This window comes from Oryctolagus cuniculus, chromosome 8 (assembly GCF_964237555.1).
Source record: "Oryctolagus cuniculus chromosome 8, mOryCun1.1, whole genome shotgun sequence".
Classification (NCBI taxonomy): domain Eukaryota; kingdom Metazoa; phylum Chordata; class Mammalia; order Lagomorpha; family Leporidae; genus Oryctolagus; species Oryctolagus cuniculus.
This window is the reverse complement of record NC_091439.1, coordinates 109,036,462-109,055,923: the sequence shown is the minus strand read 5'-3', so window position 1 is coordinate 109,055,923 and position 19,462 is coordinate 109,036,462. Positions and strand designations below refer to the sequence as shown.

At 44.6% G+C, this 19,462-nt stretch overlaps 1 protein-coding gene across 4 annotated transcripts in view; it reads right to left on the bottom strand.

Annotated features, from left to right (window-relative positions):
- Positions 1–19,462, bottom strand: part of CLOCK (clock circadian regulator) — a 74,940-nt gene that overhangs the window by 15,410 nt on the left and 40,068 nt on the right. For all 4 annotated transcript variants that reach the window (XM_070048105.1, XM_070048103.1, XM_070048104.1 and 1 more), the window contains 10 exons: positions 19,036–19,149; positions 18,783–18,901; positions 16,739–16,821; positions 16,440–16,546; positions 14,363–14,510; positions 13,745–13,820; positions 6,882–7,023; positions 5,268–5,368; positions 4,705–4,794; positions 686–838 (listed from right to left, as the gene is read on the bottom strand). In XM_070048105.1, the coding sequence (XP_069904206.1) occupies positions 686–838; positions 4,705–4,794; positions 5,268–5,368; positions 6,882–7,023; positions 13,745–13,820; positions 14,363–14,510; positions 16,440–16,546; positions 16,739–16,821; positions 18,783–18,901; positions 19,036–19,149 (1,133 nt within the window). The remainder of the gene's footprint in view (positions 1–685; positions 839–4,704; positions 4,795–5,267; positions 5,369–6,881; positions 7,024–13,744; positions 13,821–14,362; positions 14,511–16,439; positions 16,547–16,738; positions 16,822–18,782; positions 18,902–19,035; positions 19,150–19,462) is intronic.

The window sequence follows — 19,462 nt, the reverse complement described above, 5'->3', positions numbered from 1 at the left end:
TAAAGATTATGTTCCAGTGAGCTTTGGATGTTAAAAACAGTAAGATCGTTAAAAGAAACAAAACTGAGCTTCAAATTAAATTTAAAAAGTAACAAGGAGACTTTTCACTCTGAATGAAAAATTAATAATAAGTAATTACTCAATAATGATCAAACTTCACATTCTAACTTTATCAGGTTTCCAGTGGTTAGGAAAGTCTTAGTGTTACTCAGAGGTCTGTGGACTGGCAGCTCTGCATCGTCTAGGATTTGTAACTGATGACATTAGACAACTTTTCACTTAAGAAGTCTCCCTTCAAAGTTCCCATCTGGGAGAGCGGTCTTGCTTGTTGATCAGGTGACTAATTTAGATCATACCCATTGGTAAAATTACCGCTTATGGTTGATTTATAAATCGTGTATCTAAGTGGACCTCAAGGTTGATGATAAATATAATTTTTATATCACAGACTTAAACTCTCTAAACTGCTGGAGGAGGACTCGGCCACTCTGGAAAACCAGGGGTGCTGGCAGGAAGCCCTATGAACGACGCATGCATGAGGACTCTAAGGAGAATCGGGCTGAGGAGGCTGCCAGGCAGTGATGAAACGCATCCCCAGCACTCACTCGCATCAGGCAAAGTCAGCCTTCCCAGCAAACCAAGACGTGAACGGGAGGCTCTCTACTCAGATACAGCAGTAACTTGCCTGCAGCCCCTGGCCATGGACCATCTGAAGCTGTTCTTGGATCTTCCTTAGTTCTTCTTGTTGCCGATGAATATTTGCTTCTATTATCCGTGTCCTTTGCTCCAACTGGTCTTTCAGATGCTGCATGGCTCCTAATTGAGCCGAAAACTGAAACTGAAGGGCCGTGTATTAATTACTTCTTAAGGTTCTCAACACGAGGAGTCAGCAGTACGTCGCGAGCTAAGAATGTCATGGCAGCCATCAGTGCATGCCTCTTCCCCTAACCCACCCGCTGTGCTCTGCTTCCTGACACCGGGGTGGACCTGAGAGAGGTTTCCCTTCTGCCTGCAGGCACAAAGGGAGGGCAGCCAGGCAGCGGAGGTGCTGGTGGAGAGGGCACAGGGCCGCGCATCCCTGGGCTTGTCCTGCCTCCGATGGCAGCAGTGCCCGCCCGGGGCCGTGCATCCCTGGGCTTGTCCTGCCTCCGATGGCAGCAGTGCCCGCACGGGGCCGTGCATCCCTGGGCTTGTCCTGCCTCCGATGGCAGCAGTGCCCGCACGGGGCCGTGCATCCCTGGGCTTGTCCTGCCTCCGATGGCAGCAGTGCCCGCACGGGGCCGTGCATCCCTGGGCTTGTCCTCCCTCCGATGGCAGCAGTGCCCGCACGGGGCCGTGCATCCCTGGGCTTGTCCTGCCTCCGATGGCAGCAGTGCCCGCCCGGGGCCGTGCATCCCTGGGCTTGTCCTGCCTCCGACGGCAGCAGTGCCCGCCCGGGGCCGCGCATCCCTGGGCTTGTCCTCCCTCCGATGGCAGCAGTGCCCGCAGCAGCTTCCCAGAAAGCTGCACCTCTACCAGTGCGTGGCTTCCTGCTCTGCAGTCCCAGCTGTGGCCCTCAGTGAATGGCTGTGTTCAAGCCTCACCTGCCCTGAAGAGACTGGATTCACCCTGGCAAGAGGCAGATGCACTGAGGAGACCGGGGCCCCCCAACCCGGCTGCTCCCCTGAGAACTCCATCTGACTCACTGTGGCCGTCCTCCCCGCCGCCGCTATCCCTGGGCCCCGAGGTCTCCCCTTCTTGCAGGAGTTACGTGTTATCAGCCTCAGGGAGGGGACAGCAAATCCAAAATGCAGAATGCTCCAAAACGCATGCTCTGAGTGGCACTTAGCAGGCTTCAATTTTGGACTGTTTCCCATTTCAGATTTTGGGGTCAGGGATGCTTAGCTGGTAAAACCTATGATATTCCAAAATCTGAAAAATCCCAAACCCCAAAATACTTCTGGTCCCAAACATTTCAGGTAAGTCTCCAATCTGCACTGATGCTTGTATGTTATTCCCGTCCACCTTCCTGTTGTGCTCAACTTCCGACGGGATCCTGACACCGCACAGCGCGGAGGTGAGGACCTGCGCTCCCCTACCCACTGCAGCAAGTTCTTCGACTTTTTATCTCTAGTTCCACCCGTAACAAATCAAAAAGGAGCCTGCACTTGGACTGTTCATAACAACTCCGTCACCTCCAGAAGGTCCTTCGTGCACACAGCTACAGAACTACCCAGAGTTACAAAAATCTGACATATAACCAACAGTAGTATTTTTAAATGAAACTGTCTTCAGACAAGTATAAAACACAGGCTTTCAGTGACTAAGCAATTCCAGGTGAAGGAATGCACACAGGAATGAAAAACTTCTGCTAGAACACTCAAAGGGTTTTCAAACTCACTTATTTTCATGTGGCATCTGAGTCATAGGAAGCGCCTGCTGTCTACCACTTGTAACTGAACCTCATCTGGTGGTCATTTAATTATCTCCATAAATATTCAGTACCTGACACAATGTAACAGCAGGAAGTTTCATTTCATTGGAAATCTATCTTCAGTCTCCTACAATGAACTTAGTGTAAAAGTGAGAAATGCCCCCCAAAAGCTTTTTAATTAAATCTCTTCAAAATTTTATATTAAAGATATCAAATGCTACTTTTCAAAGTATACAACTGACTGCTGAAGCTAACAATCACTATATGTAATATTTTGAGATTTTACAAAATTAATATCTCAGCTCCCTCTTATCTTTAAATACCAATCAAAATATCTTCTTTACGTCACATAAAAATATTTTATTTGTATCCTTGTGTAAATATTATATTGTCTTCATTTAAAAGATTTCTTATTAAGTGCAAATAAGAAAACAAACAAATACAAAAGGCAAGATACTAGAAATAAAACCACAGAACTAGAGGCAAAATGTTTGGCTTTATTAGTGAATGAAATGTGAGGTCTGAATGCTTACTAACATTTTTGACATAGCACATATTATTTATTTCATTAAAATATCCCTATAAAATTGTAGGAAATGCTTATTCAGTATCCTGAGATTAGACAATAAAACCAAGAGTATGCATGTCTCAATATTTACATAAAAGTTCTATTAATTCACTTCAAAATAATTGGGTTTTGAGGACTCAACACTGATTAAAACTGTTGTAACTAAATACAGTATTTAATAACAGTGCTGGGGCCGGCGCTGCGGTGTAGCAGAGAAAGCCACTGCCTGCAGTGCTGGTATCCTATATGGGCACCGGTTTGAGTCCGGGCTGCTCCTCTTCCAATCCAGCTCACTGCTATGACCTGGGAAAGCAGTGAAGATGGCCCAAGCCCTTGGGCCCCTGCACCCACTTGGGAGACCCAGGGGAAGCTCCTGGCTTTGGATTGGCCCAGCTCTGGCCATTGTGGCCAAGTGGGGAGTGAACTAGCGAATGGAAGACACCCTCTCTCTCTCTCTCTCTCTCTCTCTCTCTCTCTCTGTGTCTCTCTGCTTCTCCTTCTCTAACTCTTTTAAATAAATAAATCAATCTTAAAAAAAAATGCTGTTATAGACCTCACATAATATTGTGTTGCTAAAAATCAAGATTATAGAGCTCAGTTAACTTACAAGATTGCCAATACTTCTGTGCATGTATCATGTTATAGCACAGTGATATATGTAAATTTAATAACTATATAATTTTTAAAATGCTCTTTTTATAAATTATCAATTACCATTAACTGAAATCAAGACACTGCTAAGTCGAGCTATCCTTAATGCTAATCAACAGTCTACACTACCCACGTGGTATGTTTAAAGTGTTTGAAGAATCACAAATTGAGAAGTTATGATCAAAAGCAGCATATTGCAGCCTTTTGAAATATTCTCTGTCTTGCTAATTTTTCTATCTGGGCCTCTCCCAGGCCACAGGCCAGGCAACATACGTTTTCCTTGACTTCTTCAGGCTCCGTTAAGAGTCCATACGTTGTGCTCCAGTATCAGCCTATATACCTTGAGCACACAAACCACGTAACAAGACCTGCAGCTATCGGTCACACTCTGGAAGGAACAGCCTCTCAGTACAGATATAATTTTGTTGCTGGCGCCTGTGACACCTGTCACATACAAGGAATTCAGTAATACCTATACATGAGTTAGTGAATACAGGAATAAAGCTACTTAATTCCGGGGCCGGCGCTGTGGCGCAGTAGGTTAATCCTCTACCTGCGGCAATGGCATCCCATATGGGCACCGGTTCTAGTCCCAGCTGCTCCTCTTCCTATCCAGCTCTCTGCTATGGCCTGGGAAAGCAGTAGAAGATGGCCCAAGTCCTTGGGCCCCTGCACCCACATGGGAGACCCAGAAGAGGCACTTGGCTCCTGGCTTCGGAATGGTGCAGCTCCGGCCATGGCGGCCATCTGGGGAGTGAACCAATGGAAGGAAGACCTCTCTCTCTCTGTCTCTCCCTCTCCCTCACTGTCTATAACTCTACCTCTCAAATACATAAAATCTTAAAAAAACAAAAACAAAAAAAACCTGTGCTATGGCACAGTAAGCAGGACAGTCTTTGTTGTCATGCAACAACCCTGACCCCTGCCCACATAAGTCAGGGGTGCCCCACAACTATACGACAATCAAAAACGTCCCTAGCTGAGGCATCTACAACTAAGTATTTTTAAAATTATTATTAGCTTAAAAGCAAAGTTATTCCTTTTAATTACTCAAATAAACAAAGACAGATACCTGGGACATGCCTTGTGGAATCGGTAAATTTGCAGGCTGAGACATCACTGGCTGTGTTAATGACACACCAACAGACGGAGAATTTATGGACTAGAAGCAAAACAGAAAACAATGCTGAAGTGATGCTTATTCCACACACGCGTGCTTCCACCAGAAATACAAAATGACGTGTTTGTCCCTGGGCGTGCAGCGTGCCTTAGTCTTCTGTCAGCAGAGCACAGGTGAGGAAGGCCTGCTCCCTACTTACCTGTCACCTCCCAAGGCACCTGCTACGGCACCATCCATGAGCTTCCGAAAAATGCAGGTAGACTTAACTAAGGGCACTGGAATCTGAACTCAGAACAAAACGGCTCTCAGTTACTGTCTTTTCACAAACAAAAAAACAAACCAAGGTTTTATGTGAAGATGTGCATGACAACCTCTTCACACACACACACACACACACACACACACACACACACACACACCACCCTGAATGACCTATCAACAACTGCGTGGATTTGCAGGGAAGGGGGTGAAATCCCGACTTCCTCTCGGACGGCCTGGGCGCTCCCGGAGCTCACCTGGCTGCCGAACGACGGCCTCCTCTGTGCCGGCTTCTCGTGGACGGGCAAGCGCTGCCGGGGAGGGGTGCTGGCATCTGCTGGCGTCTTTGTGGGGGTTGCTAAAATCAGTCAGCAAAGACAGAACGACAGTAGGACTGGATCAAGGTTGATCTCAAAATGTATTTCAGGGAATAAAAATGGTTTCTGAGTTATTTTTCTAAATCACTCACAAAGTCCATGACAATTCATTGTAATTCTTTTTGGTTTTTCAAGGACAAAGAAAATATCTGAATGGGAAAACTTTTAAATGTAAAAATAGTTGCTATAGATGCCAGCGCTGTAGCGTAGCAGTTAAAGCCGCCACCTGCAGTGCTGGCATCCCATATGGGTGCCGGTTCGAGTCCCAGCTGCTCTTCTTCTGATCCAGCTCCCTATTAATGGACCTTCCCTTGTACCCACGAAGGAGACCAGGAAGAAGCTCCTGGCTCCTGGCTTTGGATTGGCCCAGCTCTGGCCGTTGCAGCCATTTGGGGAGTGAACCAGCGGATGGAAGACCTCTCTGTCTCTTTCTCTCTCTCTGCATCTCTGTAACTCTGCCTTTCAAATAAATAAATAAACAAATCTTAAAAACAAGTAGAACAGCAAATTAAGGGAAAAAAATAGTTGCTACAGTCATCCCTTAGCACCGTCAGGGAATCAGCTCTGGAACCCAGGGGCTCCCCTCCCTCCCATGACACGGCGTGTTTGTGCAGTACCTGTGCACATCCTTCCGTGTACCCTGCAAGTCACCTCCAGATTACTTCTAACAGCTAAGACAATGCAAATGCTGTGTGGACAGTGTTCTGTAATATTTAGGGAATAACAAGGAAAAACGTCTGTACACGTTCAGTACAGCCTCATCCTTTTCCCCATTCTGATCTGAGGTTGGCTGACTCCACCAACCAGATGCAGAACCTGTGATGGCAATTTAAAGTCTTACCTACATAAAGACAAGATACTAAAGACAGTTTCAAAAAGGTTTACTTTAAAAAGCAAACACAGCGGCCAGCACTGTAGTGTAGTAGGCACCAGCATCCCATGTGGGTGCTGGTTTGTGTCTCCGCTGCTCCACTTCCAATCCAGCTCCCTGCTAGTGCACCTGGGAGTCCCAATGGGCCTGGTAACACCCCTGCACTCACATGGGAGACCTGGAAGAAGCTGCTGGCTCTTGGATGCCGATAGGCCCAGCTCTGGCTGTTGAGGCCATTCGGAGGGTGAACCAGCAGATGGAGGACCTTTCTCTTTCTCTTTCCCTCTCTCTGTAACTCTATCAATAAATAAGTAAAATGAAAAAAAAAAAAAAGAAAGCAAAGCAAACAGCATGCACACTGGCTCTATAGAAATAGTTTTGCTTTCTCTTTGAGGGACAATTACTACTCAATTCCAACACTTCCCACTCACAGGTCTGACAGGGCACTCAAGCCTGACTGTGTCACAGGCGAGCAACGTACCCCTCACTCACTGAAAAGGTGAACGTGTTTCACAACTATAAAAACTTGCAACTTTCAAGAAGCATTAGCAATAAGGTGCTGACAGCAGAAACAAAGCGCGGTGGCGCTCCCCTCTCAGGTCTGCCTGCAGGCGCGTACTCACAGGAAGGGTCTGAGACCGCCGTGTGAGATGATTTTCTTGAACTCCGGGAGGAAGCAGACGGGGTTGGGCTGTGATCAAACCTTTCCAGTGCTTCTTTGAGGCTGACTGTGTTTATCCGATTATCAGAACCAGAGTCTTGGCTCTAAGGAGACAGTATAATAAATGGTTTTTTGTGATTCTGTGCAGAGATCTTAAATTAGAGATACTGCTTTGTAATCGAAAAAGAAAAATTTACTTTTTATACACAGTTAAGTAAAAGGATCTATGTATGCATTAGGTAAGGGCAAAGTTTTGGGTTCATTCACCATTAACAAAAAAAAAAAAAAAAAAAAAAAAAAGGAGCTGGGCCCTGCCTTCCACCACATACAAAAGGCCTACACATACCAGCCCAGACCATGAGCTGTTAGAAGGAACAGAGGAGGAAAGCGTGAAGACGCTGGATTTGCCCAGAAACACGCCTTCATCACAATTAGGAACGCTGTGTCTTAAAGGACTCCATCAACAAGGAAAAAGGCAAACCAAAGGGGGGGAAGAAATTATTTCCAAATCATGTATCTGATAACAAGTTAATATCCAAGACATATAAAGAATTTATACAACAATGAAAAACAAACCCAGTTCAATACTGAACAAAGGGTGCACCAAACAGTTTTCCGATGAAGACACACAAATAGCCAAGAGCACACAAAAACTTGCTGAGCCTCACTAATTACGAGGGGAGCACAACTCACAACCACAATGACACACACCGCCTCACATTCATTCTGATGACTGTCATCAAGCAACAGAAAATAGCCAGTGTTGGCAGGGACGTGGAGAAATTGCAACTCTGATGCACCGGTGGTGCACAATGTGAGAATGGCACAGACACTACGGAAACAGCATGGCAGCTTCTCAAAAAACGAAACGAAGAGCATCATATGACCAGCAAATCTACTTCTGAATGTACACAAAATACATGCAGGCAGGACTCAAACAGATACTGCACACCCGTGTTCATAGTAGCATCACTCACAACAGCCACAGGCAAAAGCAAGTGGAGTGCTCACTGCCAGATGAACAGATAAGCAAAATGTGTACACATCTGCCAGGGAAGATTACTGTGCCTTCAGAGAGCAGACGTAGTTCTGACCTCTGCTACAATACGGGCATTCCCTGAGAACACAGGGCTGAGTGAAGTCCGTCACAGAAGGACAATCCTGTGTGTCAAACTCCTGGGCACAGAGTAGAATGACTGGCAGGGGTTAGGGGAAGAGAGGTGGCCAGTTGTTAATGGGCATGGAGTCTGGGAAAATGAGAAAGTTCTGGACGTGGGTGGTGATGACACAGCTGTCCAACAGCGTGAATGCTGGGGCCAGCACCGTGGGGTAGAAGGTTAAGCCTCCACCTGCAGTGCCGGCATCTCACATGAGCACCAGTTCATTTCTTGGCTGCTCCATCTCTGATGCAGCTCTCTGCTGTGGCCTGAGAAAGCAGCAGAGGACGGCCCAAGTGCTTGGGCCCCTGCGCCTGTGTGGGAGACCCGGAAGCTCCTGGCTCCTGGCTTCAGCCAGCCTAGCTCCAGCTGTTGTGACCATCTGGGGAGTGAACCAATGGATTCTCTCTCTCTCTCCCTCTATCTCTGCCTTCACATAATAAATGTTTTTTAAAAGAAGAGTGTGAATGCTACTTAATAACACTGAACTGTACCCTTAAAAACTGCTAAAATCTAACTTGTATGTTTTATAAAAATAAAAAAACACAATAAAGTTGATACCTTAATATATACACAAAGTAGGGTAACCATCTTTGAAACTCGGCTTATGCTGCCTCTCAGCTAGTCTCCAACAACCTTTTCCTGAACCTCTCTCAGTCATTTGACCTCTGCACCAGTACTAATGGTACAAATGAAAATGCTACCTTACACAACTGCTTTCCTGTCCATCTCATGTACTTGCTCAAGGTTCCCCTGCAAACCATGCCAGCTAACCTAAAATGCTCATCAACCTCAGCCAAGCACCCGGCGCTCGGCAGCAGTGCTGTGAAGTGATTCTGGTGGGCTCGCCTTCCTACTCTTGCCAACTACTCCACACCGTTCCCATCGTTGTGAAACCCGCCTCCCATTCCCATCTAATGGCTTTGCCTTACAAGAACACCTACCTTGCCACCATGAAATACATAATCCTGCCACTACTCTAACTTGTATTCTATTTTTTATTTGCTTGTTTATTTATTTTTATTTATTTGACAGAGTTATAGACAGTGGGAGAGAGAGAGAGAGAGAGAGAGAAAGATCTTCCTTCCGTTGGTTCACTCCCCAAATGGCCGCTATGGACAGCGCTACGCCGATCCAAAGCCAGGAGCCAGGTGCTTCCTCCTGGTCTCCCATGTGTGTGCCGGGCCCAAGCACTTGGGCCATCCTTCACTGCACTCCCGGGCCACAGCAGAGAGCTGGACTGGAAGAGGATCAACCGGGACAAGAACCAGCACCCATATGGGATGCCGGCGCCACAGGCGGAGGATTAACCAAGTGAGCCAAGGCGCCAGCCCTGTAACTTGTATTGTAACACAGCAATCCTTCTATGCTCCACATTGTAACAGAGCTGAGTGTCCTATCAAACGTTCTCCACATGCAGCAGTGACTAAGAAATGGGCCTCTCTACTCCTCATGTAGGATCTGTGTCCTTAGTGTGCTGTACATTGAGATTTAATGCTATAACTAGTACTCAAACAGTATTTTCACTTTGTGTTTCTATGTGGGTGCAAACTGTTGAAATCTTTACTTAATGTATACTAAACTGATCTTCTGTATATATAGAAAATTGAAAATGAATCTTGATATGAATGGAAGGGGAGAGAGCGGGAAAGGGGAGGGTTGCGGGTGGGAGGGAAGTCATTGGGGGGGGGGGGGGCAATGTAGTCCATAAGCTGTACTTTGGAAATCTATATTCATTAAATAAAAGTTAAAAAATAAATAAAAAGAAATAAAAGAAATGGGCCTCTCTTCTCACTGAAGGGAAGCCACAGAAATGGGCTTCTATGCACCCCAACGGATGCATACATTCACGTAGACACGTACATGCACGTGAGCAGTATGATCACCACCTGTGCTATCCAGGAAGAAAGAGGGTGGCAGGACTCAGTGCCGCAGTCTCCACTCCACTGCCACTTCCTGTTGTCTCTGCCTCTCACCGCCTCCCAGCTTCTGAAACCCTTCTGTTCAGGAGTCCAGAATCAACAAAATGCTGCACCCTCTTACCCTCATCCTGCAGGCTCCACTGGCCTGCTCCAAGGACCCTCAGGTCTCGCCAGCCCTGTCCTCCTGCACGGCTCGTTGTAGTGGCTCGTTTCTCTCTCACAGCCCTCAGATCAGAGGTTGGAGGTGGAACACGAAGCCTCCAATTGGTGCTTCCAGACCACACTCCCTCCCTGCCCCCCGAACTCCCAGCTCTCAGGCTTTCATTCTCTGCCCAGAACCCACTGTGCCGTTACAGGCGTGTACAGCTCATTCCCCGTGGAGCACCTGAAGTAAAACGCTCGCTCCTGGCTCAGTGTCCCCTCATCAATCTTCAACACCAGGTTAGATACTGTCACATATTCAAAACGAGGACCCCCTTTCCCTTGAAGTCACCTCCCTCCAGAGATGCCGACTTCCACTGGTCCTTTCCATCAAACTCTGCACTGTGCCATCACTGGTACGAATAAACTTTCCATAATCTCAGTTTCAATTGGTCCCTTCAGCTAAATGCAATCCTCTACTGGTGGGCCAGGCCTCATCTTGCGTCTCCTACTCAAGAACTCTAGCACTTCTCCTTCAATGTCCCCTTATCAACCAACTTCTCCTGCTGCATCACTCTCATCAGTACCCAAATAGGCTATTCTTTCTTTATCTTAAAAAGCAAAAATTTCCTTTAAACCTGACTCCCTTCCTACACTGACCCATTTTCTCTTCTGTAGCAAAAGCCTTTTCTACTCACTGTCTCTCACTCCTTTTCCTAGAAATCTTCTTTAAACCCACTTTAGTTATGCTCTCCTCTAGGCGACTACTGCACCAGATCCAAGGCAGCTGATGGCTCGCTCCTCGGCAACACACTCCTGCTTCGGGCTCTGCTGTTGTCTCGCCAGCTCCTCCCGACTCCTCTGAGGCTGGTCCTTCCTTGTCTCCCTCACCTCTCAAGGCCCCAGTGCCCCGAGGCGTGGTCCTTGCTCATCTTCTCTTCCGTCTACAGCCCCTTGCCCTGGGCCATGATCAAAATGCATGACTTAAGAAAACCATCCACACATAGATTTCTGCAGACTAGCTCGGAGCCCTTCCCCAAGCTCCGGGCGGGTCGCGGTGGTAGCGGTAAATACAGGGAGAAAGTAGACAGAGTTGGAGCACTGTTAGGAAGGCTAACTGTATTTACTAGGACTGGGAAAAAGAAGAAACAAGGATGAAAATCTCCGTGTTACTCTTATTTCTATCATGGCCCCCATCAAAGAACCCTAGGCGTAAGCACTACCCACTCTCAGAAAGGAAACAATTTGCCTTACTCACACATCCAGGCTCTCCGGGAACATTCTGCCATGTGGGATCCACACTGCAGAAACCTCTTTGTGTTCTTCACAGCACCTGGAGCTAAGCCTGGCACATGGCTTGCAGTTAAGGTTTGCTGACTACATGGCTGGCTGAATAGCCCCGCACTGTCGCCCGGCACACTGACCACTGAACTCACTTTTATACCTAGATTCTGGACTCTTTCCATTCCATGTATTTTCTGTAGGTTAAAAATACTTGTGGGAGTCAACTTCACCCATGACAGTCAAGTATTTCCTGCCTCCTGGTACTCATGCCCTTGGGCAGGCCCTCCAAGTATAGCCTGGACCTAGTTACCTGCTTCCACAATGCACAGAACAGATACAGTCACAGGATATCACATCTGTGGTTAGGATACAAAAGACTGCGACTTGCACCGTGCCAGTATTGTGTCCCCCTGGATCTTCTTGCGTGCTTGTTTAGACAGAGAGGGTCAGCTGAAAAGAAACCCAGGATGTCCTCTGGCCTTCAGCCAGCAAGCAGCCAAGGCCCTGAGTCCAAGTGCCCACGAGGAACCAGTTCACAACCACACCACTGAGTTGCAAATACACACGGCCTCAGCCGGGCCCCCACTGACTCAGTAACTGCAGCCTGTGACAGATCCAAAGCAGAGGGTCCAGCTACGTTACGTCTGGGCCACCTAAACTGAGATGACAGGTGTGTTGTTCTGGTCACTAGGTTTTGGAGTAATCTATTATACAGCAATAGATAACGAAGACACTGTACTTCTACCTGACAACTAACGAAGTCGTAAGGGTTCTAATTCTGACTTTGATTTCCCAGTTATGTGTCTTCACGAGAGGTTCCCCATACACCTTGAAACCTCAGTTTCAGTGTTCTCAAAGAAAAGATAGTGGGGCCGGAGCTATGGTGCAGCAGGTTAAGCCTCTGTCTACAGCGCTGGCATCCCATATGGGCACTGGTTTGAGACCTGGCTGCTCCACTTCCAATCCAGCTCCCTGCTAATGGCTTGGCAAAGCGCAGAAGATGGTAAAGTGCTTGGGCCCCTGGCACCTGTGTGGGAGACCAGGCAGAAACTTCTGGCTCCTGGCTTCAGATCAGCCCAGCTCCAGCCGTTGTGGCCATTTGGGGAATGAACCAGACGATGGAAGATCTCTCTCTCTCCCTCTTTCTCTCTGTAACTCTGCCTCTCAAATAAAAAAAGCTCTAAAAAAAAAAAAAAAAAAAGAGAGAGAGAGAGAGAGAGAACCTACCAGATACAAATGTCTAAGGAGTAAATCATATTTTTTAATTTATATAAAGAATCCAACCAGAGCCTAGCACATCATAGTTAATAAGCTGTTAGCTTTCTTTTTAAGATCAAATACAGGGGCTGGCACTGTGGCATAGCGGGTAAAGCCGCCGCCTGCAGTGCCAGCATCCCATATGGGCACCGGTTCGAGTCTCTGCTGCTCCACTTCCAATCTAGCTCTCTGCTATGGCCTGGGAAAGCAGTGGAAAATGGCCTAGGTCCTTGGGCCCCTGCACCCACGTGGGAGACCTAGAAGAAGCTCCTGGCTTCAGATCGGCGCAGCTCCGGGCACTGCAGCTAATTGGAGAGTGAACCAGCAATGGAAGACTCTCTCTCTCTGCCTTTCCTTCTCTGTGTAACTGATTTTCAAATAAATAAATAAATCTTAAAAAAAAAAAAGATCAAATACAAGGGAGTCTTCACAAAGTTCATGGAAAATGTGTATTATGAAAAAACTCTGTTAAGGACTTAAAAATTTTCTTGCACCAAAATAAGCAATCTTTTAATTCCATTTTCCATATTTCTTAAAAGATTTAATTTATTTATTTGGAAGGTAGAGTTACAGAGAGAGATCTTCCATTCAGTGGTTTACTCCCCACATGGCCACAGTGGCTAGTACTGGGCCAGACTGAAGCCAGGAGCCAGGAGCTTCTTCCAGGTCTCCCCCATGGGTGCAGGGGCCTAAGCATTTGAGCCACCTTCCGATGCTTTCCCAGGTGCACTAGCAAGGAGCTAGATTGGAAGTGGAGCAGCTGGGACTCAAACAAACGCCCACAGGGGATTCCAGCATTACATGAGGTGGCTTTACCTGCTATATCATAACACTGGTCCTCATTTTCCACAAATTTTTTGAAGTCTTCTCATTTGTCTGTCACCCAATTATTGCTAAACATCAACATCTTCATTTGTTTAAATATTTATAAAATATTACATTAAAAATAATCATATCCCTGTCACAAATGAGATGATGAAATATTTGAAAATTAATCTCCTTATCAAGTCTCATCTTTCATTGGAAAGAAAATTAAATAATTTTCTGAAAGCTGTAAAACATACTTTGTCAGCAGCTGTCTCCGGGAGAGATTCTTCAATGCCAAGTTCTCGTCGTCTTTCAGCCCTAACTTCGGCATAACTACAAATAGGAAAAATTTACATTTTAGTGTTTGGTCATTCATTCAAAATACCACAGAGCTGTCAACCATCTAGTGCTTGTTATGTGTCTCACCTGCTCATCTCTAACTCTAGACCATTTTCCATATGCTACACAAATCCAAACGATACCCACAGTGAAGTGTCCCAAGTCCAGCTGTTTTCCCAGTACCCCAAGCCTGATGTGCTACTACTGTAACGACACACAACTGCGCAGTAACTAAGAGGATCTAAACAGAGGAAGGGTGCTGATCTGCTCCAGTTTTTCCTCTACACGATTCGCTTGGGAACATAAAGGACAGTTACAACTTCTGCTGTAATGCACAAAGTTTATGTCAAACATATGTCTACATAACGCCTATTTCTATATAATGCCTATAAAAATTTAACAGAATACCAAAAGGATGTACTGAACTTTGCAGAAGATCACTTTGTAGTTCATTAACAAGTCATGCATAAAATTACATCGCTCAAATCATTATAAGATGTTACTCTAATTCAGAAATTCTCTAAAAGAACTGTTACCTTACTACAGTGTGCGTACAAACAATAAACTCCGGCCTTGAATTCCACTGATGGTAGGTGATATAATAATGAGTCTGAAGCCAAATCCACTGCTGTCCTTTGGTCAGGAACCTGTAGTAACATGATTTGCCTTTCCCATACTGCATTACTAAAAAGAAAAAAGGAAAAGTGTTTATTTTTTTTATTTCATCGGTATTATTAGTTATATAGAACCTATTCTTAACCAAAAGCTAACATTTATATCTACATGTAAATCTAAATATACAATTTTTTTCTGGATTTTCAAACACATGCCTATCAGTTATAAGAAAATGCTATTCCTCAGAGATACTTCAAGGTTCCAAGCAGGCGTCAGTTCCCTCACACAGCCTAACTTGCAGTCAGTTATTGCTGATCTTACACACTTTTTAAAGTAGACAACGAACTTGCGAATACTCAAGAATTCACACTGTGGACTTCCTCATGACAGACTGACAGTAACAGCAATAAGAAACTGCATCTAAGCTCCCACCAGCCCACAGATTCTCTGACAGGTACAGTCATCTTTGAGACGTTTAATTTTAAACCTTGGGGCCGGCCCTGTGGCGTAGCGGGCTAAGCCTCCGTCTGCAGTGCTGGCACACCATATGAGTACTAGGTTTGTGTCCCGACTGCTCCTCCTCCGATCCAGCTCTCTGATGAGAGAGCTTGGGCCCCTGCACTGTGCGGGACCCGGAAGAAGCTCCTGGTTCCTAGCTTTGGATCAGCCCAGTGCTCTGGTCATTGCAGCCACTTGGGGAGTGAACCAGAGGGTGGAAGACCTTTCTATCTGTAACTCTACCTCTAAAATAAATTTTAAAAATCTTTAAAAATATTTGTTTAAACCTTAACCAAAATCAGAATAACTTCACTGTTTCAAGTAACTGCTAAGTACAGCATTTTGCAAAATATGCTTTGTAAATTTTATGTTCTGAAACCTTTTAACAAATGTTTAGCAAAAAAATAGGCTAATGATTAAATTTGGGAAGTTTTTTGATAAATAGTTTCTTCAATTTCTCAAAACTTGAGTGAAGGTATTCTTGGAAAGGGATTATGACGTTTTCCCCAGTATTCCTTAACTATAAAATCCTTTTTTTAACAGACTGGCATTCAATGTAGCAAATCTAAGTAAATGCTGGACAGGATCGATAGATCACCCACTCTCTCTCTCTCTCAGGAAACCAAAGTCTACAACACAAAATCGCTTCTCCAAAGTCACCCAGTTGGTTAACAAAAGTGCCAGGTCTTTCCCACTTCATCAGGTGCGTGGTCACCACACAACAGAGTGAATGTTTTCTTTCGTGTCAAAAGGACTTTACTCTGAAAATTTCCAGTTGATGCTATCACATGTAACATGGTTTCTTTCATACAGAGTTTACGTCATCAAAGTATATAAAATATCTACGCAAGCTTTACAGCACACCCAAGAGGGCAGACGTAGAGAGAGGGCAGAGAAGCAAGTAAGACCAATCCTTACAAGTCCCCGAAACAAAGAATGAAGAGCACGTGGTAATGGGGTAGGCCTGCACTCTGCTGTCACTCACAAGCTGTGCCGAGTCAGTTCCTCCGCCCTCCATGACTCAGTTTACTCCTGGCGAGAATGCCAGTGCCTGCTGTAACTACAGTGACAATAAATGTGACTGTTCAGGGAAGGAAGCGCTGGCACAGTGCGGTAGCCACACTCCTGCTGCCGGCAGCAACAGCAGCCAGGTGTGAGCTGAGCGCCCACTGTGAGCTTTTTCCAACAGACTCCCAGTACTATGACCATTTTCAAAGGAATCTACTTCTCTTACTCCAGGTGCAGAGTTTATACAATTCAGAACAAGATGTTTTAGAACAAGACTTATTACAGTAAACTGAAATGTAAAACTGCAACAAGTTTGCTTAAACTTCATGACTCCTATTCGATTTGTTATACATACAAAGCAAAATTTCCCAGTATATTTCAAAAATACAAAAATGGTTTTAAATCTGCATTTTATCTCTTTCCACTAACAGGACAGGATTTCTGTTTACGTAACTTAAAAAGTAAATAACAGAAGTATTAAAATCTACTTACAGTGCTCATGACATTTTGCCAAGTTTTCTAGGTCATCCACATGATAGTAATCATAACCTGATGTTCCCAAAACTTCAAATGGCAAATATCCTATTATGGGTGGTGCCCTAAATTACATATAAAACAATCGAGATTACAATTCTTTCCATAATTAGAAATATTCCAACTAGAAATGAATTTGAAGTGGCTTTATTTTTTCCCCAAAGTTCCAGATTAGAAAAAAATTTGTCCTTAAAACCCATTAATTTCAAGAATTATATGACTATTAATTTTTTTACAAAATTTAAAAATGGAGTTACCTGTGATCCAGAAACAGAAACTTCCATTCTAAACTATGCCTAGATGTAAATTCTTCATTGGGTTCTTCAACAGTACACATTTCCTACAAATAAATTATTAAAATTTAGAAATGCTTTCTTGTGTCCTTATAAGAATCCTACACATTATCAAACATAAAAATCATTATTAGGTAACTTTTCCCTGCACAAATTTTTTACACACTTTAGTTATCTATTGTCTATGTCAAAGGACACAGGCTTCCGAATGAGTAGTTTTCACTCTACATATTTCCCATAGACACACACACCTATAAACCCTACTTCTGAATTCAGAGCTCTCTCCTGAATTACTGTCCTGTATTTTGAAACTATCTGAATGTTCCCACACATCTCAAACTCAACAAGTTTTAAGAAGAATGAACTGTCTTACTCCTCTCAGTGACACACTTTTCCGTCTGATTACAGGGCACATACCTGTGTGGTGACAGAGTCCAGAACCTGACAGTCACACATACTCTTCACTCTTACAGCTAAGTGCTAAACTCTCTACATTTCACCTTCACAGCGTTCTAAAAATAACTCCACCTCACCCATCTTCAGTAACTTGGGTTAGACCCTTGCCATCATTAATGCACATTCTTGTTAAGGCATCTCACCAACCTCCTTATACTTCAATTCACTGCACATTCTAGGGCCACAACTACTTTGCAAATACTCGGATTGTACAACTTCCCTACTTACAACCCTTCAGTTGTTAACCCTAGTGTTAACATCGTCAGCAAGGAGAAATAGCAAAGAAAGAAACAGATTTCTCCTCTGGCCTCTTCTTACTTTTCTAACCTTGTCTGTCTCTACCTCTCTACACACAGCAGCCATAGACTCCAGTCACACTAAACAACGCATTACCTGCTTCTGTCTCCTTCTTGAGTACCTTTCTTCAGTACAATGCAACACTTACTAGCTGGGGCGTGAGAGAAGCACTGGAAGCCAGTCCCAGCCCTGTCACTTAATGCCTGAGACACTTAAATGCCTTAAGCCTCAGTTTCCTTACGTTTAATGCAGGGATCAAGCAGCATCATTCTCACAGGGTTGCTGTACGAACTCAATGAGATAATGCAAGTCAAGCATACACTATTTGGTAAACATGCAAATGTTAGCCGTGTTTTTTTTTCCTTCCGAAGATCAAAATATGCACAGCCACACTGGCTGAGGAGTGCAATCTACTAAATCCTGATACGCATTTCCCTAAAGTTCAAGTCACACCTGGCTTCTTCCCAGCCACTTTCTAGGGTTGAACTAGTTCACTTTCCCACTTCCCTACTAAATGATTCAGTTAAATTCTAGAACTGAAAAGGTAAATTATGTGCAGTAAAAAGCTGCTTACACATTCCCAAAAACAAATCTGAAAACCAGTATTTAAAAAATTATCAGGGGAGGCCAGTGCTATGGCATAGTGGGTAAAGCTGCCATCCACAGTGCCGCCATCCCATATGGGTGCCACTTCGAAACCTGGCTGCTCCACTTATGATCCAACTCTGTGCTATGGCCTGGAAAAGCAGTGGAAGATGGCTCAGGTCCTTGGGACCCTGCACCTGCATGGGAGACCTGGAAGAAGCTCCTGGCTCCTGGCTTCAGATCAGCTCAGCTCCAGCCATCGTGGCTGTTTGGGAGTGAACCAGCAGATGGAAGACCTCTTTCTCTCTCTGCCTCTTTGTAACTCTTTCAAATAAATAAATAAATCTTTAAAAAAATTACCAAGGTTATTTTGGATTTCTCCTTTAATGAAGACAGTGAATTAGTCACAAAAACCTAAGAAAATTTTGCACAAAAGTAGGTCAACAGTGACATACAACCACTGGTGAACTGCAAAGAACTTACACTAAGAAATTAGCTATATAATTTAATGAGCGCCTTGATAACTTATGTTTCAAAAAAATCATGATCATGCATGTTCAATGTCTCACAGTCTTCAATGTTTATATGAGGTTTCAGCCACTGTAAAGAAAACAAAAAATTACATAATGTGGACTGAAATTCTCCCTGGGAAATGAAACTAGAAACATACCTTGATGAACTGCGGCGTAGCCAATCTCACAGTAGCTACAAAACAAATCCTATCCTCATAGGAAGGCCTGTGTGTGCGCTGTATAGTTCCTTCAAAGCCATTGTGTGCTGAAGTGGATACTAAACAGTGAAGAAATGCTATGATCAGTTACTCCAACAAAAGCTGTTACTGATATCCAAACATCTAAGTCTTTAAGAGCTAGAAAAATAATATCAAGTTAAAACACACTGGAAAGAGAGGCATTTTAACTCACCGCTATTTAAAGATTTGAAATTTCCTATGAATCTCACATACTCATAGGTAGATGGTTCCTTTGGGTCTATTGTTCCTCGAAGCATATGACAACAGAATTCTAACTGATTTTTTGCTGAAATGAGAGATTTTGAAAAGTCGTTCTGTGATCTGGACAATGAACAAATATCACACAAAATAAGACTAAAAGCAAACTTTATAGTCATTATCTCCCTTAACAGAGTTTTCAATGACATTTTAGTAGGTAGGAGGTGACCTCACCTGCACAAGCAACGTCGTGCCCCCATTTGCACCTGTCCCTCCTCCTCCTCACTCCAGCTCTGTTTCCTTCTACACCTTGCCATCTTTCCTGCCTTTCCTAGGACCAGGGCCACGATGAGGCCGTGCATTTCTTCAGCACCTGCACATTCTCCCCTGTGGGTCCTTTC